This window comes from Agelaius tricolor, unplaced genomic scaffold (genome assembly GCF_023055355.1).
Source record: "Agelaius tricolor isolate 1412-34295 unplaced genomic scaffold, bAgeTri1.0.p SCAF_3, whole genome shotgun sequence".
Lineage (NCBI taxonomy): Eukaryota > Metazoa > Chordata > Aves > Passeriformes > Icteridae > Agelaius > Agelaius tricolor.
In genome coordinates this window covers 2,933,895-2,961,880 of record NW_027269263.1, presented here as the reverse complement: position 1 = coordinate 2,961,880, position 27,986 = coordinate 2,933,895, and the positions used below count along the sequence as shown (strand labels likewise).

At 42.6% G+C, this 27,986-nt stretch overlaps 2 protein-coding genes across 5 annotated transcripts; both read left to right on the top strand.

Moving 5' to 3' along the window:
• Positions 1-256: 256 nt before the first annotated feature.
• Positions 257-14,075, top strand: USP18 (ubiquitin specific peptidase 18). 2 transcript variants are annotated; one of them, XM_071422143.1, is made up of 11 exons: positions 257-498; positions 3,292-3,489; positions 4,137-4,233; positions 5,601-5,746; positions 7,272-7,351; positions 8,143-8,289; positions 8,690-8,785; positions 9,292-9,462; positions 10,199-10,330; positions 11,926-11,975; positions 12,308-14,075. In XM_071422143.1, exons 2-11 carry the CDS (start codon positions 3,321-3,323, stop codon positions 12,384-12,386), a joined length of 1,167 nt encoding a protein of 388 aa, XP_071278244.1. In that variant the 5' UTR covers positions 257-498; positions 3,292-3,320; the 3' UTR covers positions 12,387-14,075. The 2 variants fall into 2 exon arrangements, with proteins under 2 accessions (XP_071278244.1, XP_071278245.1); XM_071422144.1 differs by having other exon boundaries at positions 286-498; positions 3,313-3,489.
• Positions 14,076-16,620: 2,545 nt separating this feature from the next.
• On the top strand, positions 16,621-27,755 carry LOC139587694 (aldo-keto reductase family 1 member B1-like). Of its 3 annotated transcripts, XM_071422135.1 has the most exons (10): positions 16,621-16,686; positions 19,736-19,903; positions 21,170-21,286; positions 21,949-22,026; positions 23,388-23,510; positions 23,720-23,826; positions 24,607-24,688; positions 25,161-25,244; positions 25,660-25,742; positions 26,550-27,755. In XM_071422135.1, exons 1-10 carry the CDS (start codon positions 16,621-16,623, stop codon positions 26,587-26,589), a joined length of 948 nt encoding a protein of 315 aa, XP_071278236.1. In that variant the 3' UTR covers positions 26,590-27,755. The 3 variants fall into 3 exon arrangements, with proteins under 3 accessions (XP_071278236.1, XP_071278235.1, XP_071278237.1); XM_071422134.1 differs by lacking the exon at positions 16,621-16,686 and having other exon boundaries at positions 19,127-19,903; XM_071422136.1 differs by lacking the exons at positions 16,621-16,686; positions 19,736-19,903; positions 21,170-21,286; positions 21,949-22,026 and adding an exon at positions 22,559-22,612.
• Positions 27,756-27,986: the final 231 nt, after the last annotated feature.

Here is a 27,986-nt window from a genome sequence, read left to right as displayed (position 1 = left end):
CGTGTGTCTCTCCTCCCCACGGCTCAGTGGGGCTGCACAGAGGTCCCTGACACGGGGCTGGGAGTGCAGCTGTGTGCGGACAGTTCCGCCTCACAGCGCTTCCCCCAGCGATTTCCATTCAGGGACAAAGAACCGGCGATGAAAACCCTTCGGTCCCTTTCTCCCAGCCCCCTCCGTGCCGGGAGGCAGCGCAGGGCGGCTCCGAGTTTCACTTTCTGTGTCTGCTCGCGGCCGAGCGGGAAATGAAAACTGAGCGGCTCTGAAAGCGGGGCGGGCGCTGCCGCTGCCTGACGCGCCGGGGCCGCCCCGCTCCGCTCCGCCCGCTGCCCTGCCGAATCGCTCAGCCCTGCCGGCTCCTGCAGCCCTCCCGACCCCGCATCCCTCCCGAATCCCGCATCCCTGCCGCTCCCCCGGATGCGCGGTCCCTCCGGTGCGGGCAGACGCGGTGCGCCGTGCGGGGCTGCCCCGTGTCAGCCGGCGAGCTGCGAGCGCGAATCGGTAAGAAAGCGTTTGGCTGCTTTGTGAGATTGGATGCTGGAGGCGCAGTGTGTCAGGAGGGGGGGAAATAGAGAGGGAATAATAACGGAGTGGTTTGGCAGCTAAGTGGGAAGTTCTCCTTGCAGTCGCATCCCCTTGAAGTGTGAAGGTGATGCGCTCTTAGGTGCTTCCTTCTCCTCGAGGGTGGTCGACACACTGAGTCTCTGCTGGAGCCAGCACCTCAGGGGGACCACAGAAACACAGAATAGTTTGGGTTGGAAGGGACTTTGAAATCATCTAGTTCCAGCCCCCGTGCTGAGGGCAGGGATACCTTCCACGAGAACAGATTGCCCAGAGCCCCATCCAGCCTGAGCGCCCTGCTGCAGCCACCGCCTGCCCTGGCATCATCGGCACCCCAGGATCCCCGGGGAGGAGAAGGAGATGGCAGGGAAGGGACAGGGGCTGGAGTGGGAGCCCTTCTTGGGCAAAGGACATGGGGAGTGAAGGGACATTTTGGGGTTTGTCGTGAGAAGCCGGAGTCTTGGGCAGGTGGATGGAGACTGGAGCAGGGCAGGGAGAAAAGGAGAAGGGGCTGGGCTGGTTGAGGGAGAGGAGTGTGAGAGTTGTGATGATGATGATGATGATGATGGGCTGGAGGGTACGAGGAGGGTACCACTGCTCCCTGTTCTCTGTCCAGAGCTGTGCCAGCTGGGGCACTGAGGTACCAATCCTACCCCTGACCTGCAGAGGAAACCAAAGCAACGTTGCTGCTCCAGTGAGAGAGGAGGAATGGGGGGCAGGAGGAGAGCCTGCTGCTCAGTTCCTTGGCTCACTCACCTTGTTTTGTGTACCTGGGTAGGGAAAAGGAGGTCAAGTGCAAGTCTTAGGAAGGTTGTATTTCTGATAGCTGAAAGGAGCAGGTTCCAAGGGTTGGGAAGTTCTGTTTGTGTCCCTGCTCCCACAACAGGATCCCCAGTACTGGTGACTGGGAGAAAATTTCATGGAACCAGAGACACAAATACTCCTGTATCCCCCTGCACCTTCCTGTCCCAAGATACCTAAGATCTTTCTATCTTCTCCTCAAGCCACCCAAAGCTGTTCAGCCCCATGCTCGCTCTTTAATCCCACCCTTAGTCCGCCCTTTCCTGTCAAAACCTGTGTCTTGCATGTTTTCTTTATCCCCAGTCCATCCCTAGCTATGTTTAGCTACCTCTGCACTGCCTGCCCCTCTCCTTTCTGTCTCTTTCAACAGCATCCCCACTGCCTGAGAGCATCCCTGACCTCCTGGCTGATTCTACACCAGCTAAACTCCAGCTCAGCTTTCAGAAACCTGAATGTGCCATTAAATCATCTCCAGGAAAACAGGCAGTCTGTGTTCAGGCTCTATTTTGGCAAGAGAGAAATCAGATGAAATTCATCTTTTCCTGCGTAGCTGTTCTAATCACCATGTTTGGGTACAAAAAGTAATGCTCTTGAATCCGTCTTTGAGAGTTTGTTTTTTGGTTTTTTTCCCCCCCAAAAAACTTCTCAGCAAATTTGACAATATTTGGTGAATCTTAGTGTGTGACACTTAGGGCTTAAAAGAAATCTTCAAAAGTAAACAGTCAAAAGTATAGTTGGAAACAAATATACTTAAGCTTAAAGGTAATAATCAGGGAAAAAAGCCAATTTCTAGCTTTTCTGCCTGAATCTTCAGTAACTTTGATATCTGACACTATTAGGCATAGTTAACCCAAAACCATGCTTTTAAAGCAAAGATTTTCTTTTTTTAAATGAAAGACAGAACCAGGATTTTGCTTGTTTCCCTTTCTTAGGAGTTTTTCTTCATTCTTTCAAATGCTTGGCCTTAGGTTGATTTTATGTGCTGTTTAATATTTGTAGAATAATAATTTCTGAGCATTTTTTGGGTCTTCACCTCCCCTTCCCCGTGAATATCCACTTTTTTCTGATTCTGTCTCCATGTTGGCAGCGGGCTTTTAGAAAGTTTCATTTTTGCGTAGTTGCATTTGAACTTTTATCAGATTGCTTTGCTTGTGTGTTTTTATTTTGCTTTCGTAGCTGAGTCCCAGGACACTGTCAGAGTAATGGTCTGTTGAATACTCCCTTAAAAATCAAGGCATTATAATGGTTCTCTTGCATGAACAGTTACTGTGCCTGCGATCACTTGAAGGAACAGAAAAAGAAACTGCTGTGTTGGTACTTAAATATCTTTCAAAATTACAGTCCAAAGTGCCACAGTAGCGCTGTGACTCAGGGCTTAAAACCAACGCAGGGAGCCCAGTGCAGAAACCAAAGGTGCCCATCTGGCCAGAAGAGAAGGTGAAACTTCACCTTTTCAATACTTGGGCTATTTTTTTTATAAAATACTGCTTTTTCTGAAGCAGAGGAGTTTCACCACATCTACTTTTGGGCAATTTTAATCCTCTTATTTACCAAGTCTTCCCGAACAGGGATATGTGGAGTTCCTTGGCTGGATGGAGCTGTTTCTGTGGAACTGAAGGCTCGTTTATTTATTTATTTAGCCATGAGAGGAAGACAGGATGAGCAATTGTCGTCAGACTCCGTTTCTGTTCCCTTAGCAATAGCCTGCACACCTCGACACCCATGTTAATTCAAATATCCCACCTGCTCTTGCAGTGATCTTGCTGATTTTATTGATATTCCAGGCTGGGCTGGATGGGGCCCTGAGTAACCTGATCTGGTGGGTGACATTCCCTGCCTGTGGCAGGGGGTTGGAATTAATCATCTTTAAGGTTCCTTTCCAACCCAAACCATTCAATGGTTTTTTGATTTCACCTCTTTCGCAATGGGAAGGTCTCCTCTGTCCTTGAGCAGTGCTGTTGATGGGACAAACGAGTGCACATCAAGAAAGAAGCAAGAAACCAGAGGTGGCACCAAGCGAGGTCATGGAGGCAGAAATTGAAGTACAGAATAAAAAAGAGGAAACCAAAGAGGTGAAGGCCAAAAACCAGAAGCTGACATCAGTCTTCGGTCTGGCAGACTTAAAAAATGGTAATAATGTTTTGCCTATTCTTCACTGTCATATTTTCTATTTCTCGTGCCTGCTGTTCCCTTCCCTGTCCATAGGCTTAATTTTCTCCTATTCCTTATCTCTTCACTGAGGAATATAATACAGATAATTCTCATTTTGCCTTGCCAAGTAACCATTCTGAGGTTTTTTAGAATGGAATACATGAAGATCTCAGAGCTTTTTCTGTATTTAAGTCCTCAAATTTTCCATTGCAGCCAAAAATGCCTAGCTGCTGGCTCTGTCTCTCCCCAAACAGAGCCAGCATTGCTGGATTTGCTAAATCATGGGCTAGGCACAGGTTATTCTCCTCATACAGGCAATCTTTGCCTCCTGTTGTTCTATTTTATGTTTAGATGTGTTATGAGAGGACTGAAAAAGAGGAACTGGGAGAAATCTGAGAATCATTAGCCAGGTTTACTTGAATTTTTTCTGCCAGTTGCCAAACAAAACCAAATATTACCTACTTGAGCAACAGAAGAATAGATTGAACACTTTATCAGGTCCAACCAAGATGCTGAGCCCATAGACTGAATGGTTGAATGTGCACAAGAAGAGTTTGCGACTTTCAAATAACTTTCTTTTCTTGTGCCTATCCCCAGACCTCACTCGGTCTTTTTCTCCCCTACAGAAGCCATTGGACTGTACAACCTTGGGCAGAGCTGCTGTCTGAACTCCCTGCTCCAGGTGTTCCTCATGAACATCCACTTCACAAGGATACTCCGGAGGTACCTCCTGTTTCACCTCCCTGAGATGTTTCCATTGCTGCACTCCTGTCTCCACTCTTTCTTTCATATGGGATGTGCTTTTGAAGGCATCACTGCATCACAGAGGGGCCATCAGGATGCTTTTGGTTCCTCAGCAAGGTCTCTGCCTTGTGGTGCCCGTCATGCACTGACAGGCCCTGCAAAGGTAGAAGCTGCAGTGTTCAGACTTGTAAATCATCTCTGGTTTATGTCCTGAACTGAGTCTTTATGGCTTGTATCTCTCTCTTTTCCCTAACAGGATATATATAATTTTATATATAATGATTATATATATAGCAATTATATTTATTCAATATATTTATATATTATATTCATATACTATATTATAATATATATAACAAATCTATATAATTTAAAATTCTAGATAATATATATTATATAGAATATAGAAACATATATTTTATTTACATAATAATTTATATAAATATATAATTATAAAATATATAATAAATTATATACTTTTCCAAGAAATAATTAATTATTAAATTAATAATTAATAAAACAAGAATTCATTAATAGATGATATAATTATATAAATTATAATTATGATTTATAAATTTATATGTTCATAAATTTATATTATATAAATATATAATTATGATATGTAAATTATTATATAAATATATAAAGATAATATATATTTCTATATTCTATATAATATTTTCTCTCTCTTTCTCTCCATATAAAACATATATATATATGTGTGTGTGTGTGTGTGTATATATAACATATGTATAATTTAATATATCTATAATATATATAATTTTATTCCAGGTTTACTCACCAGCCTTATAACAAAAGCTGTGTCATGTGTAGCCACATCCACTATTCATTTTGTCACTTGAAGCATGTAAACACAAACATACCCTAATCCCTGGCCTCTGGGCCCTGACTGCCCTGGCTAGCCCCTGACAGAGGAGAGAATTGAGATGTTTTGTTGGCATATAGCTGAAATAGGAGCATTACGATATATGTGCCCAAGAAATTCTGAGGGCATGTTGAGAGCGAGGACATCAGTGAGTGGGAGGTAAAAAAGATCTGGAATTGGATGTAACTAATGTTGTTTCTAGAGACACAAAGCACTTGAGGTCCTGCTTGGCTTGTCTCCTATTCAGGAACAAGCTGACTTAAAATTTTGGCCTTTTGCTTTAGAGCTGTCAGCCTGCACTGTGGGATTCCCTTTCTCTTTTCTTTTGCTGAAAACGTTCCCATTCTGGTTCCTCTTGAGCTGCTGTCTCTGTTGCTGACCTGTGCTCCTTCAGGTGTGATGTGTGACATTTCCCCACTGAACCTCTAATCACCTCTGGTGTTGCTTCTTCCCCTTCCAGGATCACAGTGCCACCCTCTCCTGCCCAGAGGAGGAGCAATGTCCCATACCAGATGCTCCTGCTGCTGGAGAAGATGCAGAGTGGCAAGTGCAAAGCTGTTGGTCCCACAGAGCTGGCTTGCTGCCTTTCAGAGCACAGAGTGGAATGTAAGCAGCCCTGCCTCGTGCCCACCCCTGTCTGCATTTATCCAGCACTTACAAGCAGCCCAGACCCCAACATCTCCTCCAGAAATTCAGAAATGCCAGGAGTTAGGTTCACAGGGACACAGTGCTCCTTGTAGCTGCCTCCCAGCTGAGTGCAATGCTGTGTCTTACTGAAGCGAGACAAAAAAACCAACCCTGCTGGGTGTATTTGCTGATATCCAAAGGGTGGGAGGATTATCAGGCTGCTAGAAGATTCAGATGCTGTGCAGGGCAGAGAGGACAGTTCATTGTTTGATTTGTTTTGCTGTACTTTGTCATGATAGTGAAATAGCTGCTGTTACTTTTTAGAAGAAAGGGATAGTGTGGAAAAGAGAATGAGTTTGCACAAATCCCTCTCCTGCTCCTTCTTATAAGGGCAGAGAGAAGAATTTGCAGGCTAAATCTCTCAGCTGGCCAAAGTTCTAAAAGAGAGAGGTTTTTAATGCATGAGTGACCAGTGACAGTGGGATGCCAAGAGTCTGTCTGTGTGTGCAATACACAGGGTATAACCAAATGCCCTTATCTTTGTCATATAAAAGCCCAAACAGCAGTTTTCAGAACTGAAAAGGAAGGTGCCCTGACATTTATGAAAGAGGAACACAAGATAAACTCCATATCCCTGTTTGCATCATTTTTCTCCTGACTCTGAGTGGCTTTGCAGTCAGCCATCACTCTTCCAGTTATAGAGAGATAGGGATCAAGAGGTTTATCTTATCTGTGTGTGAGACATGTGGATAGGCCCTGCTGTCATTTTAATCTCAGCACCCAGAAGCATTTTAGCCCTCCTGGGGCATGAGGGGATGAGGAAAACAGGTCTGTGGAGTAATAAAGGTGAAAAAGAGAACAGAATCTTCCCTGTATTGTTTCTGAGGAGGATTCAAAGGGGACTGTTTACAAAGGCATGGTAGGACATGTGACATAGAATTGATAAGATAAGGGGTCATGGCTTGAAATGTAAACCAGCTGGTTTAGATTGAATATTGGGAAGAAATTTTTTACTGTGGGAGTGGTGAGACACTGGTGAAGAATGTCCAGAAAAGCTGTGGGTGCTGTGTCACTTCAAGTGTTCAAGGCCAGATTGGAAGGTATTTGCTGTTCTAGTGGAAGGTGTCTTTGCCCATGGTGGGGGTAGTGGAACCAGATGATGTTTAGGGCTCCTTCCAACCCAAACCATTCTCTGATGCTATGAAATGAACCCCCCAACTCAGTGAGTCATCTGAGCCCTCCTCTGGTAGGTATTGAGCAGCCTCTTGTCCCTGCATCTGGTGACACTGGGTGACACAAACACTCCTGTCTTCTCCCACTGCCTGCTCAGATCACGTGGAGAAATTGCAGCTGGTGCCCAGTCTAAGCTCTGTCTCTGCAGGGAGGAGCAAGGGACAAGAAACTGTGTCTAAGAGGGGACAAAATTCCCCCTTTGCCATTTGTGGGAAATCTGTGCTCGGTGCTGTTCATGATACTGACTGAGTTGTGTTTTCTGCTTGTGCAGTGTTTGTGCAGCATGATGCTGCTCAGCTCTTTCTGACTCTCTGGAACTTGTTAAAGAAGCAGATGAAAAAGCCAGAGCTGGTAAGGATGGTGACTGAAATGAACCTTTGCCCCTTATCATGTGTGGTTTCCTCTGCTCCTTGAAGGATCCCATTCACTGGCAATTGTCCTAAGTTAAAGTTTTAAAATTATCTCTTCTTTCATTGCATCTTTCAAATGGGACAGAGAATCTTTGTTTCATAAGCTTTGACATTTTGAATCACAGTAAAGTTTTGCTCATTCTGCTTTCAGGGCATGCCGGTGTCCATTCTAATGGAGAGCTGATCAATAACTAAAAGATTGATCTTTTTGCAGCATTGTATTTAGTTGTATTTAGTGTCTGTTTCCCCCCAAATTTCTGTAAACATTTATTGGTGTATCTTGACACAGATTTTCCGTTCTTTGAAGTCAGCCATGTGCATTTCACTCTAATTAGTCACTGACAGTACGTGATGTGTGTAACAGCTCCTCCCATGGGACTGGGAAAAAATGACTCTTCCCTGACTGACTGTCACAGTTTTATTAGTACAGAAGACAGGCTCCTGTTGCAATTTCAAGCAAAACAGAACAATTCTGCATCAAAGCAGATCTTTAACTCTCTGATCTTACAGGCTGTGTTTTTCCCCTCTGCTAAGGAATGAGGGGAAGGAGTTGTTCTCCTTTAAATTGTGGGAAGTACCCTGTCCACGTAAGTCATTGTCACATCTTGGTTCCATCCTCAAAGGAATAACCTTTTTTGAAATGTGTGACCACAGGGACTTTCCCACCCACAGGGAAACAGCTCAACTATCTTCTTCATAAACCTTGTTTTGGCTTTTTTCTCACCCCTCCAGGTTAAAGAGCTGCGCGATTTGTACACGATCTGCATACAGGAGCATGTGGCCTGTCAGAAATGTTCTTTTGAAGTAAAGAGCAAAAGCACCATGTTAACCCTTCCACTCCCAGTGCTGGATGCCAATTCTCACAGGCTGAAGACTCTGGTAAGTTTAGCAGCAGCACCTTTTCCTTAGGAGATTATTCTGTTCATAGTGGATTTTTCAAATGCCAGTGGACCACTGGACCTTATAGATTCTCTGAACACTTCATACTGTTTCAGCATGAAGGAGCTGCTTTGAAAACCTTTAAGGCTTTGAAGTATTAAAAGCATTTATACAGCAGTACCTTCTTTGTGGAATATGTGTACCCCTTTTTTTTCTAACTTTTATAATCACAGCAGCAGCTGGGAGAAATGAGGTACCTTTTGTTTCAGGCTGCAGTCTTTTGTCCTTTGAATAAAACATGCCTTCTGTAACTTTGCTGTTTGCTTGGGCCCCCTGAAATAATGTAGAAATAAAAATCCAGCTGAAGAAATTCAGTTGAAAGAAGTCTCTGTCTTCTTAGGAGGACTGTCTGCAATACTTCTTCCACCCAGAGGAGCTGACTGGACAAAACATGTGTTTCTGTCAACAGTGTGGGAGGAAAACACCTTTTCTACAGGTAATTGGAGAATTATTTCCCCATGTCTCATACCCAGAACCCCCTTGAGGACTGGGGAGGATAGGGAAAGGACTCAATCATTGGAAGTTTAAGAGGAGATCAACAGCTCAGATTTGCCAGCACGGCAGTGTCAGTGAGATAAAAACCACAGACACCTTTCCTCCTGTTAGGAAGGAGGTCCTGTGGTCTGGTGTCTCAAGGAGGTTGATTTGCCTCTAGTGCTACCAGCATGGGGCTAGGAAAGCACATGAGAGGTGAAGCAGCCCTTGAGACACACAAGGCTGGGTGCTGATGACACTAAAGCTGAGAAACTTGGATCTCGCAGCTCTGTTTTGTGTGCAGATGGGTTACAAAGGTTTGGCATCTGCTGTCCCTTGGAACTGGCAAATATTTACTGGAGCACTGGCTGTTCTCCATTCTGACACACTGGGTGGCAGTGGCTGTTTGTACCCCACCTCCCCCAGGGTTTGGCCCCAGTTTTCAGTTGCATTATTGATTCTTTTCAGAGCATGAAGCTCGTCCATCTGCCACAGACCCTGACCTTGCACCTGAAGCGCTTCTGCTTTGAGAGATCCTCTTGCACGCACAAGCTGAGCCACTCCCTGCCATTCCCACAAGAACTTGATCTCAGGCAAGTCTTGACAGAAAGTCAGTGCCAAGCAGATGACAGTGAAAAGGTGAGATACTCCTGTTCAAAAAGGGCAGATTTTCTTCTCCTCTCTGCTCCTTTCTCATAAAAATTTGAGGTCACACCACTACTTGTCTCAGTTCAAAGTACCTGTCTTAAAAATTTGTATCTCAAACTTTGTCTGTGCTTGGTGTTGTCTCACATCCCATAGTTTTAACTGATTCAACCATCATTCAACATTCTATGCTCAGATTAAATCATCAAAAGGCCCCAAAACTGGAGCTTCCTGCCTTAAGGACAAAAGCCAGGCTTTGCAGATCTCACCTGTCCAAGACAGGGGAATTCTGCTCTTGCTATTTCCCATGCAGTATTATTGATATTTTTGGCCACAGAGTCTGGTACTGTTGGCCACAACAGCTTTGCTAGGTAGCTGAGATGGATCTGCCCCACTGTGGGTCTGTTCCTCTTCCTGGGAAATAACAAGGGGAAGTGTGGAAACAGCAGAAGTCACCACTGCAGGGTTGGCTGTGGTGAACATCTTTGCTGGTTCTTTGCTGCTCCTTTGCTGTCCTGCTGCCTTTTATCACAATCCTCTGGTCTCCAGAGGATGGAGGCTGCCAACCCATAGCTGAGGGTAAGAGCAAAAAAAGGCAGGATTCTCGAGGCCAGTCTGATCTTTTTTCCTTACAAAATGTATGTCCTTGCTGCCCTGGCTGCTGCTTGTCTACAGTCCGTGGCAGATGGGAATTGCTGCACTGGAAGTGTCTTTTTGTGTCTCTTGGCAGGCTACCTGGCAGTATGAGCTCTTTGCTGTGGTTGCTCATTCAGGATCAGCCAGCTGTGGCCATTACTGTGCCTACATCCGGAGGCTCACAGACTGTAAATGGTATTGCTTCAACGATTCTGAGGTTTGCCAGGTGAGCAGATCCAGCCATGTTCCCTTTGTGCCCTCCTGGACATCCCTCCAGCTCTCATCCAGTCTGACTGGTGCTGACTGAGAGAACCAGGAAAGGAAACTGAGGCTGCAGAGCTTTGTCCTCCTCCGCTACAGGATGCTCTGGGCTGAGGGCAGAGTGACTCTCACTTCTGCACCAAACAAGGCCTCAGGTTCTGTTTTGTGTGGGACTCACATTCTCTGAACCTGAGAGAAGCAGAGAAAAGAATGATCAAAGCAATTCTCATCTCATTTGCTGCTCCTGTGTTGTGCCAAAGTAGAATGCAACATGGAGATTGTTTACCCTCAGTGATGGGGTTTTGTTTTCTTGGCCTGTCAGGGCCAAGTGCGTGTCCAGACTGTTGGTCAGGAGACAGTGACAAGATTTTGGGCAGTGGAGTTGAGTTGGGTGCTTGTGCAGTTTCAGTTTAGATGAGGTGTAATATAGTATAGAATAATATGATACGATATGATATAATGTAATATAATGTAATGTAATAAAATATAACATAACATAATATAATATATCATATAACATATCATATAACATAATATCATATCAAAAATATAATATAGTATCATATATAAAATATATTATCCAATGTATAATATAATATAAAGGATATATAAATAATATAACATATAACATCATATAATATATAATATATAACATAATATATATACTATAATATATTATAATATACTATAATATTCTATATATATACTATATATATAATACTATTATATACTGTAGTATAATATAATATAATATAATATAATATAATATAATATAATATAATAATTAATTAGTCTTCTGATCTCACGGAGTCCTGCTCATCATTCCTCCCGCCAATTGGGTGAGAATTACACCCATAGTTTTGTGCATTGCAGAATGCAGGAGCATATTGCAGAATATTCAGGATATTTGTTGAATATCCTACTTGATGCACCCTACATCTGTTTAATGTATACTATTGATGATATTTTTGCCCCTGATGAGGGGGAGAAAATGACGAGGAGGACTCCATCTTATCAGAAGGCTAATTAATTACTTTATTATACTATGTTATCCTGTATTACATTACACTCTATTATATTACATCTAAACTGAATCTGCCAAGCACTCAACTCTGCACTCAACTGCCTGAATCTCGTGACTGTCACCCAACAGTCCCAACTCACACACACACACTTGGCCCTGACAGGCCAAGGAAACAAAACACCATCACTCTGGGTAAACAATCTCCATATTGCATTCTTCTTTGGCACAACACAGGCATAGCAAATAAGATAAGAATTGTTTTTCCTTTCTCAGAGGTTCAGAGAATATTTCTGGGTTTCACATTCTTGGGAAGAATTGTGCTTTGCTTTTCTCTGTGAAGAGAAATGTGGTGACAGAGTACATTCAGAACATTCAGATCTGTTTTTCCTCCAAGAGTAAAAGCAATAAACCAATTTATTGAAAGGTGTTTAGTTCCTGGAAGTGCCACTCCTATGAGAACTCCTGGGATGGTATCACAATTTTTGCATCTCCTAAGAGTTTTTACCAGCCTCCTCCTGTGTGTTTTTCTTCTCTAGGTGTCATGGGATGATGTTAAATGCACCTATGGACGTTCCAACCTCTACTGGTATGCAAATGTATCCCTGATTTTTCCTAATGCTGCTCTGGACTTTGGAATGAGGGGAGACCAACTGGTTTGGGGACATATTGCCTGGGGTGTAGTGAGGATGCAGGAGATGTGTTAATCAGGATTTCTCCATGCTTTTTGTTTTGATGCATTGTAAGAAAATGAGCTTACAGGAGAGAGATAATCTCTCCTATAAACCAGCAAATCTTGGGAACACTGGAGAGGACCAGCTTAGTTGACCTAAAGCTCAGGAAGCTGAGCAGGAGCAATTCTGGGATGTTACCTAGAGCCTCAAACATACCTTGTGATGTGCTTTCTCTTTGCCTCCACAGGAGAGAAACAGCCTATCTCTTGTTTTACATGAAAAAACAGCCTCAGCAGCCCTGGCCAAGAGTATCAGAATGTCTCTGAAGCTGTGCATTGTCCCTGGGGCTCAGCACCTCTGTGCCAGTGAGGACATGCACAAATGTTTCACAGGAAAGACATTCTGCACTCAGCCACCTCAGGCTTCACATTTGGAGAAAAAAGTGCAGCAGACACTCAGCCAGAGAAAGGATCTAGGAATTGTTGCTACTAGAGAACTTTTCTTTTGTGTTGTTTGGTTTTTTTTTTTTTTAAATATTTATGTGACTCTACATGTTCATTTCCTCTTTAAAAGATGGTGAAGTTAGTCCTTGTCTCTGCTGCCTTACTATTTTCCTTAGTGCTGATGCCTGGATCCCATTCCAGGGGAAGTGTTTGGCCTGAAAGCCTGTGTGATGCTCCAGGGAGGTGTGTGCTATGTCTGGAGAGCTGTGGGAGCCATACAGAGCCTGTAGATTTACTTTGAGATTTACTTTGTCCTTTTAGCACCATGTTAGAGGCTGGCAAGCTGGGCAGGAGACCCCAAAAATCACCCCAGAAACAACTGGGGGAAGGATCAGAACCCTTATGGCACACACTCCTGAAAACCTCCCTGAAAATGAATCACTGCAGGGGCTGTGATGTGTCAAGAGCTGTTTTAAATCAGGAGCTATTGGAGCAGTTCTGATTCCCAAGATGAGTTTGTTTAAATTTGTGCAGGTGGTTATTATTTCAACAGGCTTATGAGGCTTTTGGATGCATTTTCTTTCCTGAAGAGGAAAATATTCAGAGCAGCAGAGATTCTGGAGCTGGTTAGTGATTTTGCACAATACAGGCCATACATGGTCATAAAGGAAGTGAGATGCTTTGATGTGCTTGATTTTTTTGGGATTTTTCGTTGTGTGGCTTTTAAAACACTCTTGCTGATCCTCTTGGATTGAGCATCCCAGCAGTTTGGGATCTGGAAGTACCTTCACCCTAATACACTCTATGACTGTATCTCTCCAAAGGTGCTGTTTTTGTGAGATAGAGCAACTATGAAATTATATTAAAATTATATAAATTATAATGAACTATAAAACTAATATAGATATACTGCCATCTATGTATAACCTATTTTTTGTGAGGTACACAAATCATGTCCATTTTCTGAAGGTAAACTGAAAAATCTTAGAGCATAGCTGTAAAATTACTCTTTCATGGTTTAGCAGGTATTTATTTCATTGTACTAGCAAGGTCCATTAATCTGTCCAGCTGTGTATTTGTATTATTTATTCTGTGGGAAAAAAAATCCTGGTGTATTATTTGCCATCAGGATGAGGAATTTTCAGCCTGTTCACCTTCAGGAATGCATTGCACCCTTTCTAAAGCATCTTGAAATGGGTGAGTAAGAAAACAAAGTTTCTGTTTGCTTTTCCAGCACTTTGCCTCTGTGAAGGAGCTGAAAAAAGCTGCTGGAAAAGCAAGCATTTCTCTTCTGGAAATCTATAAATTTTTCTTAGCTGAACTGAGAAGTTAATGGGATTAGAGAATGACATTTCTAATTATCTATAACTTGAAATTTAAAAACGTAGGCTAATGAAAAATGCCTTAAATGCATCATAACCGTCTAGGGATGTCACTCATCAAGGAAACAATTACATAGATATATTTAAGAATCTTTTCAATCTGTGAAAAAAACCCCCATTTAATTCCAATGAAAAGTAATCAGTATTTTTTTTTTAATAAAATATTATGGGATACATCCCTTAAAATCAATCTTGTGGTTTCTTCTTGATCTATTCTTCCTAAACAGAATGCAGGTCAAGTATTCAGGGTAGAGCTGCTGTTAATGTTTATCTCTAAGAGCCACGGTGTCTTGCTTTGAAAAGAGAGATGTTTGTTAAGGAAGGCAGGAGCCTTCCTTGAAATGGAAAATGTAAACCCCTTCCTTCCTTTGAATTATTGTAATTTTTGAAACTAAGAGGCTCTCAGGAAAAGATATGGGGATAGGACTAACAGTTCTTTAGCAGGAAAATAAAAAATACAAATGCAATAGTGCTGGAGATGGGCCTGGGCTCCCTCTGGGAATGCAGGGCAGCAGAAAGCTGCTCCTCTGGCAATGCACTGGGCAAAGGCTGCTGTGCTGTCCCCAGGCTCAGATTGTACCCAGGTAGGGATGCTTGGCTCCTCCCCTGGGCGCAGCATCTCCCCATGGGATGATGGGATTGGGTCAGCCATGCAGGGGCACTCACTGGCCATGGACAGCAGAGATCTCCTGGAGGGAGGATTGGCTGTGGGAGAGATAAAGAAAAAACTGCCCCATGAACAGAAGGTAACTGCCCCACCTCTGACAGATGGCAAATAGAATACTGTCACCCTGTTTTATCAAGTTTTTCTAAGCCTTCTGATGTTTGCATTCTTGTAACGAACTTTCTCACTCCCTTTATGTAAATAACTTAATGTTTTGCATTCTTTTATGGAGGAGGAGAAATCTGATAGACTGTTGGTTTGTCCAGTGTCATTGGAGACATGGCACTGCCATACTCCCCAATCCACTGTCACTTCTGGAAATCTATAAATCTTAGAGATAAAAATTAGATACCTTCTTTTTTACCTTGAAAAAACAAACAAACAAAAACCCAACAAAAAAACAAAACCCAAAAACAAACAAAAAAAAACCCCTAACCAAAAAACCAAAACAACAGAATACCCCCAAACCATATCTTACAACTCAGGACGCATGGAAAACCAGCTAAACATGGACACTTCACCCTTGTGAGTTTGTTTTCAGATTTGCTGTCAGGTGAAAGCTTAAATTGCTTCCACGTGGAGATGGGAGAGTGTGAGGGTGAGTGAACTGCAGTGCAAAAACTCTGCTTTAAAAACTCCTGAGCTGAGCTGCTTCTGCAGAAAGCCACCTTGGCTGCCCCTGTGTTCACAGCAAAGCCCAGCCTTGTGCTGGATGAACTGCCCAAGGAGTTATGCTCATTTCAGCCCAGTGCCTGGGGTTCAGTGCTGGTGTGCTGCTGAACAGGAGAGGGGTGGGAACCTCTCCCCAGAGCTGCTGACATAAAACAGCTCCTGGCATTTCTGCCAGAAACACTTTTCTACCAAAAAACTGCTGCAAAGGAGCTGGGATTATTTGCCCTGTGTTTGAGTCCCTGTGGAAACGAAAAGCCCAGCACCAATGGCAAGGGTTTTGAAAAGCCAGATAAAGCCAAGAGGTTGTGTTTGGAGAGATTATTGCAGATCCTGGTAACTCCTCATTTCCCTTTTTTGTTTGGTTTAGGATTACCATGCAGTAGCAAAGTACACATCCTCATCTCCATCCCTGACAGGCTCTTCCTCAGATTCAGATATTCCTCACCTTCAAGAAACACACAGAAAACCAGGAAAAAAAAAAGTAAATACATCTAATAAATGTCTCACAAAGGTATAATTTCTAAAATGTCAATATGTAATTTACAACATCACTGAAGGACAGGGAAACAATGATTCAGAGAGTCATGGTCATCACAGGTCTCTCCTCTACATAATCCCCTTTTCTCACAAATAAGGAGAAAATGCCATGTAGGGGAATGAAATCTCTACCTATCAGCTCTGGGCACTACAATTGCTGGTTAAACCCTGCTTTCATTGCAGAATTCAGGCCAACAGACTGATCATTTTGAGCTCAGAAATAAAATTAAAAGGGTTCTGAATGGAGTGGCCACTCATCATACAGTGGCTGAGAGCAAAAGCTATGGGGAGCCTTGAAATCAAATATATATATATATATATATATATATATATATATATATATATATATATAAAATAAATAAAAAAATAAAAATAATAAAAGGAATATAGAAAACTATAAAACATGGGTGCCTGGTGCTGTGGGGATGAAGCCATATTGGGAATTTAAAAAAAATTATTCCTGCTGTGGACAGGTTACTGCTTCCTCCTAAAAAAGCAGCTATCTGGCAACTTCTGGTGATGTGTTCAGGACAGGTGAGATGAGAAATGGTTTTGGGGCATGTGCCAACTCCCCATATACCACTTTTCTTGCAGAAAAGCAGAGACTGAGGTTTACAAAAACCTGCACCCTCCACCAATGCCAAATTGCCATGACGAGCTCACTCAATAAATTCTTGAGGAGCCTGCAATCAGTTTTTACATTCTTCAAAGGGTGAGCTAAACCAAACTCCCTGCCTCCTCTTAGGATAGCACTTCTGCCCATATTTTCCTTGTCTGCAGCCAGTCAGCAGGTAGGAGGGAGGGGCAAAGCTGATTGTAAAGGTTTTGCAAGAGCCCACAGCCTCTCCTTGCCTGACTGCACATGGCCACTCACCTGGAGCTGCCCGCTGGTGGGAGGATGCCCATCCTGGGACTGGGGACCTGGCAGGTACCTGCTGCAGCTGGGGACCTCTGGCTGCTGGGAATAATCACAGTAGATATTGTTCAGCAGTCTCCTCTTTGGGTCAGGAGAATGCACAGGGCAAATCCTCTGGGCAATATTTCCTTTTGAAATATCTCAGGTAATGCAGGTATTTATTCCCAGCCTTCAGGAAATCTTAGGAGTGAGTGGAGGTAGTGGAGCAGGTACAAAATTTTTTCTTAGCTATGGAAAAAAATTACATGCTGCAAAAGTAAAAGCTTTTGCCCAGCTAATTTTTCTTTGTATTTTGTTTTGTTTTGTTTTTCTTTGTTTTGGTTTTTTTTTAATTTCAGCACTGGGTTAATATCCCAGCATGTCATGTAGGTGTCATCTGTGATGAGTGTGTGTAGATATAGGAATTTAAGGGGCAATAAGTAGTTTTGGAAATGGGAACTCACAATAATCCCTTAGAGACTTGAGGCTAACTTATTTTTATTGGCAGCAGATGAGTGTGCAGCGCTTTGCAGGAATATAGTTTGGGTGGTTCTTTACCTGGAAATGCTACCTAATGGACTTTTGGTAAGAGAGAGTATGTTAAAGAATATACTGAATTATAAATGTAAAAAGAGTCTGTAATTGAGCTGAAAATTTGAAGAAACTGATATTAAGAAAGATAAAAAGATTTTAAAAAGTGAACTTTCCCCTGGATCTGAGACTGGAAACAAAATATGTCAAATCACAACTTCCCAGCTCCATGAAACACTTTTCCAGTCATCATAAAAATATCTTAAATTCCTGCCATATTTTTGGGCCATTTGATCTAACCAGCATTTAACTTGATGTGCACAAACAGGTGTGAGTTTGTTTAGACCTTTCAGTCTTTGTTTTTCTGATGACAAAGGGACACTAAGAAGCATAACGTAATTAAAGTAGGTTTTAAAAACCAAAGTGTGCCTTGGGGGGGCCTCTTAGGGCCCAATGCTGTGATGGGGGAGCTCTCTGAAGGAACTTGTTAAGGTGCCAATAGAAACTGGTCAGGACCGAGTAGAAGGAAAATTTTGGGCACATGATTCCTGCCACCACAGAACAATGTCTTCTGTTATGCAATGAAAACAAGGCCCAAGCCCATGGTGGTAATTTCATTAAAGCTCTTTGATTTCAAGGTTCCCCCAGCAGCTTCCCCTTTACCTGGCAGCTCTGACTCAAATCCGAGCTCAGTGAGCACCTGGGCAAAGTAAATAATGGATTATTTTCCCTGGAAAACATCTCACATGACAGAGTTTTGTGTAATCTCAAGGGCAGGTTGTTGCCTTTGCTCACATCCAGGGAGGTATGGGATAGGGAAAGGGACTGCAAAAAAAGAAATCCTGTGAAACTTTCAACTGGCTCTTTAGTTGTGTGTTGAAAAAAATTAGTGTGTTTTCTGTGTTGTTGTTGTTAATTTAGGTGAACCAACTAAATGCCCTTTGACTGGAAGAACTTGGAGTAGTGATATAATTAAAAAAAAGAAAAAAGTAGGAGGCTGTTACTGTCATATTTTTTGAAAAATCCCTTTGCTAAGATTTCTTCTTCTGGGAAGCTGAGAAGCTTCAGCTTCTCCTCTGAAATGTAATTTAAAAAATTGAAAAATTGTTTACCCAGCATGTGAATTATTTTTAATTAATGGCCAATCACAGCCAGCTGTGTTGGACTCTCTGAGTCTGTCACGACTTTTTTTTATCATTCTTGTCTTCTAATGTCTCCTTTCTCTTTCTTTAGTATAGCTTTAGTATATAATTTTCATATCATATCATAATAAATCAGCCTTCTAAAAAATATGAAGTCAGATTCATCTCTCACCTCATCCTAGAGACACCCCCAGCACCACAACAATTAATGACCACAGGAGGTGGTCATGGCTTTGAATCATGTTTCTGTTTGGAGTGCCATTTTCTGGATTCAGTCATCAAACAGCTCTGTGGTGTCTCCAAGCCAAGAATCTGAAGTGGTTTATTTTGCTATCAGGTACCAAGTGTGTGTTTTACCCAGGAGGTGGCACTGTCTGTAGTGTTTTGAGTCCCATCACCTCCCTGTCCTGTGTCAACAAGAGCTGGGTTGTTTTTGTGCAGGGCCAGCATTCCAGAGGTGATTGGTTTCCTCATGTCACCAGTATGTCACACTAAAGTTGCTTTTAATTTCTGGGGAAATTAGAACTTATTTCAAGATAGCCTCGTGTCCCAGGGTGAACTTCCAATACTTAGAAAAAGGGTGGATCAGCTTAGGCACCTCATCAGTGACTCCCTTTGCCATTTGATCTCACAAAACTAATGAAAGCCAGATCCAGGCTGGTGTTGGAGTCCTAAATGCTGAGAATTTTAAACTTTCTGTGCTTAATGGCACAGACCCTCAAGAGAACACTGCATTTGACCTGAGGCTGTGGAGAAGCTTCCAAAAACGATTGATAGCACTGGGATTACAGGGGTGTGTAGCTGGTTAGAAGTGTGTGATATCACAGGGTGGAAAACTTTAGAATTTGGAGTTTTAGAATATAGTAATAAATATGAAGCAAGACAGAAGTTTTAGGGCAGAAGCAGGTTGTTCTTCTTTACCTTTTTCTTCATAAGTTTGGGTGATATTTTGTAATTGAACAGAAAAGTCCACAGTGCGGACTTTGAAGAATCAGTTATTGGGTTAAAAAAGAAAATAATTTAGCTATCATTTCTTAATTAGATAGTTTAGTCTTAAAAGACCTTGTAACAAGAGATAGCAAGCCATTAGCAAGCCATTTTGTGCCTTGCTAATAAAAGACTACAGAACTCACTATGGTGAGACTATAACATAAATAAAAACAATAAACACATAAAGCTAAACAGATAAATAATAATAATAAACACCTAAATCTAGACGGAAACTATAATCTCAAATACCTTAAATCTTAATGCCAACAAAAAACCCCTCAAAAAACAACAACCAAACAAACAAAAAAGCCACAGCTGGAATATCTCATTATTCTGGGGGCTTAAAATTGCCAGATTTCAGAACAGCAAAGCTCTTAATCTGCTATTTAGCAAATCACTGGCTTCTCTTCCGGCTTCAGTCTCTGCAGGGGGCAGCCAGGGATGCAGTGAAGTTTGCCATCGACGTGGGGTACCGGCACCTGGACTGTGCCCACATGTACCAGAACGAGAGCGAGATCGGGGACGCGCTGCGGCAGAAAATGGAGCAGGGCGTGGTGAGGAGAGAAGAGCTCTTTGTGGTCAGCAAGGTGTGTCTCACATGGGGCCAAGCCCAAAGTCCCACCATGGAAAGTGCCATGGGATGTGTCGGAACCCAGGACATTCCCCTGACTGCCCTGGAGGACTCCAGACCCTGGCAGGGGGCTCAGAGACCTTGGCACAGAGTCACAAACACCTGTGCCTTTGATTTTAGCCCATGGAAACAATTCCCAACTTTGTGTGAGGAGTTACAAGCCACAAGGGTTTGAGTAGAATGATAGTGAATTTGTCACAGGGTGAAAAAGTAGAATTTTGGGTTTTTTTAGAATGGGGGTTCAGGAGACAAGATGGAGAAATCTGGGCATGCCCTGTCTTTCTCCTTCTTCTTCTTGGCCTCCATCTTCTGCTGTGATAGTGACAGTTTTGGATTGGTTTAGAGCAGAGACAGACTGTCTAACACAGGTGATAGGTATTGGAAAATTATTGTAAATAAAGTACAGGTAGTTTTTAGTATAAAAAGATAACACCACCCTGAGGGTGGTCAGTGTGCCTCAACCCAACCTGCTGGACAGATCTTGGCAGGTTGGAGAAAGAATATTACAGATAAGAGAAAAGAAACGACCTTGAGAATGAGAGCCAAGGAATCCTGTCTTCTTCTTCAGTCTTGGAGCTGGGAAAAAGAGACTTTCCAATGCCTTAGGGCCATCCCAACACCAGACACCCCGTCAGGGATGAAGCTGGGAATTACCTCCTCTCAGTCAGGGCAAAGCAATCAGTGGATGGTGAGGGGAAGGGATAGGTCACCCCCTGAGAAACAAAAGGCTGGGTTTGAGAGGGGTTTTTTTGTAGTCCATGTCCATTGTCAGCCATGGAGACAGGAACTGAGGCCGTGCTCCTGGTGGCCTCTGGGATAGGAAACAGGGCTATTGTTTTTGTGATCACTCCTGCTGTGCTGCCGGCCTCAGCCTGTCAACTCCTGTATGTTATGCTTTGTTTTGTTTTTTCCCCCAACAACAATGGTAGGAAAAATAAAGTAACTTCTATCTGCTGGAAGCTGGTGGGTCGATTTTCACCAGGTTCACTTATTTTCTTTGTTTTAATTGTTGCAATAATTGATGGAATTTCAGAGTATCTCATTCTCATTTTAGTTACTTAACAGTACCACAAATAAATTGAGGTGCCTCAAGTGGCTCTTCCTCAAGATGAGAAGATGGGCCACACCCTGAGCTGCCTCTGTGCCCTGTGTTTCCCTGCCAGGGATGCTCTGCCACCATGAGGGCAGGAGTGCAGCTCCCAGGCTTTGTGTTTCCCCACAGCTCTGGTCCACCTTCCACGAGAGATCCCTGGTGAAGGAGGCGTGCCAGAAAACACTTGCTGCCCTCCAGCTGAATTATCTGGATCTCTACCTGATGCACTGTCCCATGGGATTCAAGGTATTGCAGCTTTAAGTCCCAGGATCTGTCTGTCAGGGCTCTGCCCCTTTTGCCTTTGGGACCAGACATCTCTTTAGTCCTCTCCAAGGAGGAGTGTTGGTAAATCTCATTAGGGCATAATGATAAACCTCTGCAGGGAGAGCCCAGGAGGAAAGGAAAGGTCATGGCTGCTTCAACTAGGTTGGTCTTGTAGTACAAAAACCACCTTATTTTTCCCTGCACAGCATTTTTAAGTCATGGATCAAATTAACACCCAGATCACATTCCTCTTACAGTGTGGGGTTTGGCTGCCATTTCCTTATCAAAAATCAAACATGTGAACTACTTAGTTCAAAAGAGATTTTTTTCTTCTTTCTCTACCCCCAGGTTAAATAAATGCTGATTTCCCCACCGTGTCACCTCCCTGGCCTTCTCCCAACCTGAGGCACACAGAAGTGCCTGCAGGACAGGGTCTCAAGAGACAGGTTTTCCTGAACATTTCTCTGTTGATACAGGCTAGTTGTTTCAGCCATGTCTCACCCCACCACAAACAAAACTCAGGAAACTCACGATATCCATCTCACTCTCTCCAGCTCCACTTGCTTGCCCAAATTTCTAAATGATTTCTTGAAGTACTTATAATTCAGCTGACCTTCATGTTGCTTTTCCTTTTGTGCTGCTAGGCAGGAGAGGAGCTATTTCCTGCAGATGGAAACGGCATGATCATTCCCAGCGATACAGATTTTCTGGATACGTGGGAGGTACATTCATTTACGGGCCAAAAATATCTTGCTAGTTTGAAATAACAGCCTGAAAACTCTAAGCTTTCCACTGTGGGAATTGTTCTGAGAGAATTTCTAACATAAAGTATTTGGGATTGCTGATTTCTCCGCGTCCTTGGGCTCCTTTTTGTGTCACTGTGCCAAAATTTAGGTATTTTTATATCTACTGCTTCCTAAACTGGCTGGGTTGGCATGACAAGAGGAAATGTTTGACTGTGTGTGTACCCTGCAGTGCCTTGAGCTAACTAAAGGCTGTCTCTCTCATCCCTACCCCACTCTGGGCAATTTTTGGTGGCTTTAGTTGTAGCCATGCTTACCTCCTGTTGTACCTGAACTGTCCAGACCCTGGCAAAGCCAACATGCCTGTGCCAGTGTACCACAGCACCCAAATTTCTGTCTCTGGAAGGAGTGGGAGTTGGCCAAAGTCCTTGGCTAAGCTCTGTGTGCAGCACAGGCTGCCTGGGAGGCCAAGCTTGGCTGTGAATTCAAATTCCTGCTTGGCTGAGACTTTGGCCTTCCTTTCCCTTCCACTCCCATGTGCTCAGCACAGCCAGGCCAAAAGCAGGTAAGAAACTCACCAGAGTCAGAAGAATTCACTGGTGCTTTTTGCCTTCTGCCAGGTGAAGAATAAAGCACATTTTTGTTGTTTATTTGAGGGGAAAAAAGTGGACATTTCAGGCTGCTGCTTATGACAGCAACTTTAAACTAAAATTATTTCTGCTTTGGAGCAAGGCTATCTTCTGCTCTAAAGGCTGCCAGCAGATTATTTTCCCATTTCTTTTCTGCTGGATGTGACAATCTAATTAGGGCTGTCTGGCTGTTTTATTGCTCCTTAGTGTGAAAGAAAATAGGTGATGGAGGGGGAACACAGTGCTGCTTATCCTATAATCCAACTGCTAAATGGTACATCTCTCTTGGGAAATTAATCAGTGCTGATCACCAGTATCCATCCTGTTCCAGATGTCTTGTGACAGCTCCTCGTTGAGCTGCTCTGTTCCAAAGAAGGTGCTTTTTATTATGGGATGATTATTTGGTTAGCTGAGGAATTACTCTAAAAGAATCTCTTTCATCTGTGTGAAGGTCTGCCTGGGGATAGTATTTCAAAAGAGTCATATTTTACTGACATAATAATAGTTTAGGAATTGTGGGAATATTGCTGTTATTTATCTGTATGGTGACACAGAATGTGAGATCTGAGTCTGACCAGAGCCCCACTGTTCAGGTACTGTTCTCACAGCACAGCACTGGAAGATTTTTACCAATCAAGTTTCTGTGTGGGTATTTTTTCCATACAAAAATGAAAGAACTTAATAGGAAGTGTGGTTCTGTGGTGTTTCTAGGCTATGGAAGAGCTCGTGGATGTGGGAATGGTGAAGGCTATTGGAGTCTCCAACTTCAACCACAAACAGATCAATCAGCTCCTGGGCAAACCAGGCTTAAGACACAAACCTGCAAACAATCAGGTAAATTGTCCTGCAGCTCCTCAGCACTGACATCACACCTGTCTGGGCTGTTGCACTGGATGGAACATCTCTTTAAAAGTCCTTTAAAAACCCCACACCTGCAAAAAGAACCACCTTTTCAAAGCTGATGTGGCACAGTGATACTAAACCTTGAAGTACCTTCTGCTTCTGAGAGGTGAAAGCTAATTTTTTTTTTTTTTTTTTTTGAGATTGAGAGCCACCCCTATCTTCCTCAGGAAGAGCTGATTAAGTTTTGCCAATCCAAAGGGATCTCTGTCACTGCATATTGTCCCCTTGGAGCACCCAACTGGCCAGGGTAAGAATGTTTTGTGAGATTTCTTTCTCAGATATAGATTGGAGTCAATGCAATAAACCAGTCTTAGGATGAAACCTCTGAGAAAAACTACTGTAATCAGAAAAAGACTCACTAATTAATTAAAAATCACACCCACAGAAACCTCACACTTATTGTGATATTCAGTCCACTAGTTTCATATTTTGAAGAAAAATGATCAATTGGCTGATGAAAGCAGAGAAGAGAATTCTTAACTGAGCTTTAGTGAGCTTATTAAACATGTAGCAGAATTTCTGAACTAAAAAAAAACCCACCCACAACAAACCAAACAAAAAACCAAAGCAGCAGATGCTTATGGAAATAGCAACTTTGCAGTCCTGCTGAGACAAAGGGATTAAGTTTGTAAATGGGGAAGTTGCAGAAATTTTGCTTTTACTCCCATCCTCATGGCTTTCTCTGACCTGGGACAGGGCTTTTGCCAGAGCAGCTGTGCTTGTAAAGGACAAGATTAAATTCTTGGGATCTGGATCAAAGAAATTCCCAGCCTGATCTCAGGCTGGACACAAATGTGTTATAGTGACCTGTTTTTACTAGAAACTACAGGCTTCTTCTCATGTGTTCACTTGTTATAAAAGGGAAGAATGAAGACAGGAACTGAAGTAACGAGATGTTAAATTAAAGCGTGCAAGATTATGCTTTTTAATAATTTAAACAATAATCTTGTGATACAGGGCTTGAGGGAGAAGATAGTGAGTTATTCAACTACTGAAGCCTGGTTTGTTTTTTTTTTTTTTTTTACAGGTCCAAGCCTGACCATATTTCCCTTCTTGATGATCCTCAAGTTAAGGAAATTGCACTCAAGCACAACAAAACCCCAGCTCAGGTTAATACTGGTCAGAGTTGTTTTCCCTGCTGACATGTATTCTTCCCACTTGTGCTAAAGTAACTACTTACAGAGGTATTATGGAATAATAATATGGAGTTCCAACTGTGCCTTGTACACAGTTTAATGCTTTAGAAAAATAGTCTCTCTACCTGAGTTTTAGTGATGGACAGAAGATTAGCAGTGGCTTTGGGCTTTACCTAGCACACTGGCTGCCTCTCCACACAGCATCCTGCCAATCCTGAACTCTTGCTCAGTGCACTCCCTTGTTGTCATCTCAGCTTCAGAGATGGATGAGGATTTAATGAGCTCATGTAGTAATTAGGAAGGGTTTAAGTAGTGCTTCTCCTCTGTGAGCCCTCTCTGGTTACCAGTAGAGCTGCTCTGTGTGACCAGGCAGACACCTTTGGTTTTCAGCTTTCAGAAGACAGGCAGCACTTCTCATCTGTAAATTCCCTATGTGGTCCTGCAGGTGCTTATCCGGCTCCAAATCCAAAGAAACGTGAGTGTCATTCCTAAATCCGTCACTCCTCAGCGTATTGAAGAAAATTTTAAGGTAAGAGGGCACCTTAGAGTCCTTAATGGTGTTAAAGTACACAGGAAAAAAACCCACTCTGCCAATGGTACAAACCACACTCCTCAAACTTAGAGCTGCCAAAACCTTCGTCAGATCCCACGTATATTATTACTTCTTTATGAATGCAAAAAGTCACTCTGAAAGTAAAGAGCCCTGTCCTCATTAGAACACATCAGAGAAGAGCCAAACTTTTCCACCTTGTGGTACAATTTTGCTGCAGGCAGAGCCCACCAGCACTGTAACCTTACATATTGAATCACTGCTCTCCCTGCATGGGTGTCCCTTGCACACCTCCTCCTAGTGCTTCAGCCTGCTTCTGCTCTTCTTCCTGCAAATAAACTTCCTTGTCCCACTGCAAACTGAATTAACCCAGCTGTTTGGTACCTTCATGCAGGTGTTTGACTTTGAGCTGACTGGAGAGGAGATGGAGACCCTCCTTGGTTTCAAGAAGCGCTATCGCATCTGTGCGTTAAGCCAGTGAGTACCTCCTCCTCCTCCTCCTCCTGCAGGCTTCAGCTGGGCTGGATTGCCACTGGATAGCTTGGATTATCTCTTAGATAGATTGCCTCTTAACAGACACTACCTGATAGCCCCTTAAAAATAAAAAGAGAGGGAGGCTCAGCCAACACCTGGTCACATCTGCAGGAATCTCACCCTTGGTTTATCAGAGCCCGCCCTGTCCAGGTTGGGAACGCTGGGATTTCTGCAGGCACAATGTTCCTAAGATGTCCTGTACTGGATGCATACCAAACTGATGTCTGAAAATCAAAATCAGCTGGAAATTCCAAAAATAAATAAGCAGCCATTTCCCCCCTCCGTTTTCTTTGGCTCCTTTACATAAGGGACAGTTAGAGTAAATAAACTCCATTTTAAGAATGAGAGTTGTAGGTGTTTTTTGAAGGGAAGAGCTGTGCCTATGTACTCCTGCCAATGTTATCTAGATAACAGAATGGTTACAGACTCACCAAGATCTGCATTTTATTCAGTTTTCCCAGGTTATCCACTTGTCTAACAGCACCCTGGGGGCTTGGGAGTTTCCAAGAGAAAAATTTAATATCTCAGGGAACTTTGGCAATTTCAGCTGAGCATAAGATACATTTTCCTTTGAGAAGGAGGTCACTGATACATGTGAAGGTTACAGAGAATTCACTTTCCCTGCCCTGGATACACTAAACAGACATGTGTTTTTAATGTAGCTCAGTTTCAGTTCTTCTACCAGGGAAAAAAACCCCTTTTCTCTAAACTATATCCTTAAAATGTTTCAATCATGCTCTCTTTCTCTAGATGCAAAAATCACAAGGACTATCCTTTTTTAGAAGACTGACAGAGACATCAGCTTCAGATCTTCTGGGGGATCCAGACCATTTGTTGTTATTTCAAGCAATTTGCAATACTTTCTGCATTAATTCATAGATAGAAGGAGAATATGTATTTAAAAATGGGAGAAGGTAACTCACAGATATTCTGAAGAGTCATCTTTGAACATGGATACATTTGCTTCCCTTTTTATCAACCAGTTTTCCTTTATCTGCTCTTGTAACATGATTTTCAGTTGCAGCAAAATATATATTCTCTCATAATTTAGTAATGATAATGAGGTTTAATAAAGCCATAAACTGGGATTAGAGAAAAGCATTTTCTGTCATAAATATAAATCCTGACTAAGTTTAGAGAAAATATAAATTCTCTGATTAGTTATACTTTTGGACAAAAGGTCAATACATCTACTATCTTTTAACTATCACTACAAGACAGTCCATTTAACATCAGAAGATCTCAATGACATGACATGCTGCTCAAGATGCTGAGTGCAGTAATTTCAGTGTAACAGACTGAAAGCTCTTTAGAGGACACTGCTGAATTATGATTCAGGAGCTCTTAATGAGGTTTCCTATTTATGAACTGCTGAAAGCTAATAAACTACTAGGACACTTGCATGTTTGGTTTATAGTATCTGCAAGAGTATATAAATACTGCCTTTATCAGTAGAATGGCTGCAGTTGAGACTGAAAATCTCCTAGAAAATCCAAAGTCTGATAAAGGAGACACACAGGAATTATTTTGTTTGGCAGCTATCATATTTAGCAAGCAGAAAAGCGGGGCAGCTTCACAGGAGCCAACAGCAGATTTTCACTCTCCTGTACTGTTCCCTAGGTACTGTTTGCTTGTGTTCTGACTCAAAGGATGTCTCTAGATGCTGTTGCTTCTGGTTAAAAAAAAAAAAAAAAAGTCAGTGCTGCTGCAGCCCATGCTGGTGTTTTAATGAGACATCTGTTAATTAAGACTTGCTCTTTAACAATTGACTAAAAAACCCCTGTACTTGCTTTAGGCTCTTGCAGATCAGGACAAGAACAACGTGACTCAGCACTGCATGCAGAGAGAGGGACAATGTGGAATTAAGGTTCAGGACTAGGATGCACACTTTATGGAGATCCTTTTCCAACTGATTTTCTTTGTAGTTAATAAAGGAAGTGATGACATATCTTTGAGCTACTTCAGGCTTTTCCAAGATGTTTGAATAACAGGTACCCTAGAAACAACAGAGCAAACTCTGACTTCCCACAGCAACTCTCCTAAAGAAAGGTCTGAAAACTCTACCAGGAATTGACACTGAACAGTTATACTGCAGTGATATGGACAGGAAGGTGCCTGTAATGGGCATTTTATTTTTTTTCTCCTCCTGAACACGCTACATTTACAAGGCCAGTTGCAGGATATCCA

What these genes read in the sequence shown, in the direction of transcription:
- USP18 (XM_071422143.1), top strand. Translation starts at nt 3,321, where the DNA reads ATGGGACAAACGAGTGCACATCAAGAAAGAAGCAAGAAACCAGAGGTG. An exon ending in TCTGGCAGACTTAAAAAATG is followed by an intron (nt 3,490 to 4,136) that starts GTAATAATGTTT and finishes TCTCCCCTACAG; the next exon opens with AAGCCATTGGACTGTACAAC. An exon ending in TTCAGAGCACAGAGTGGAAT is followed by an intron (nt 5,747 to 7,271) that starts GTAAGCAGCCCT and finishes CTGCTTGTGCAG; the next exon opens with TGTTTGTGCAGCATGATGCT.
- LOC139587694 (XM_071422134.1), top strand. Translation starts at nt 19,577, where the DNA reads ATGCCAACAAAAAACCCCTCAAAAAACAACAACCAAACAAACAAAAAA. An exon ending in GTATTGAAGAAAATTTTAAG is followed by an intron (nt 25,245 to 25,659) that starts GTAAGAGGGCAC and finishes ACCTTCATGCAG; the next exon opens with GTGTTTGACTTTGAGCTGAC. An exon ending in CGCATCTGTGCGTTAAGCCA is followed by an intron (nt 25,743 to 26,549) that starts GTGAGTACCTCC and finishes CTCTTTCTCTAG; the next exon opens with ATGCAAAAATCACAAGGACT.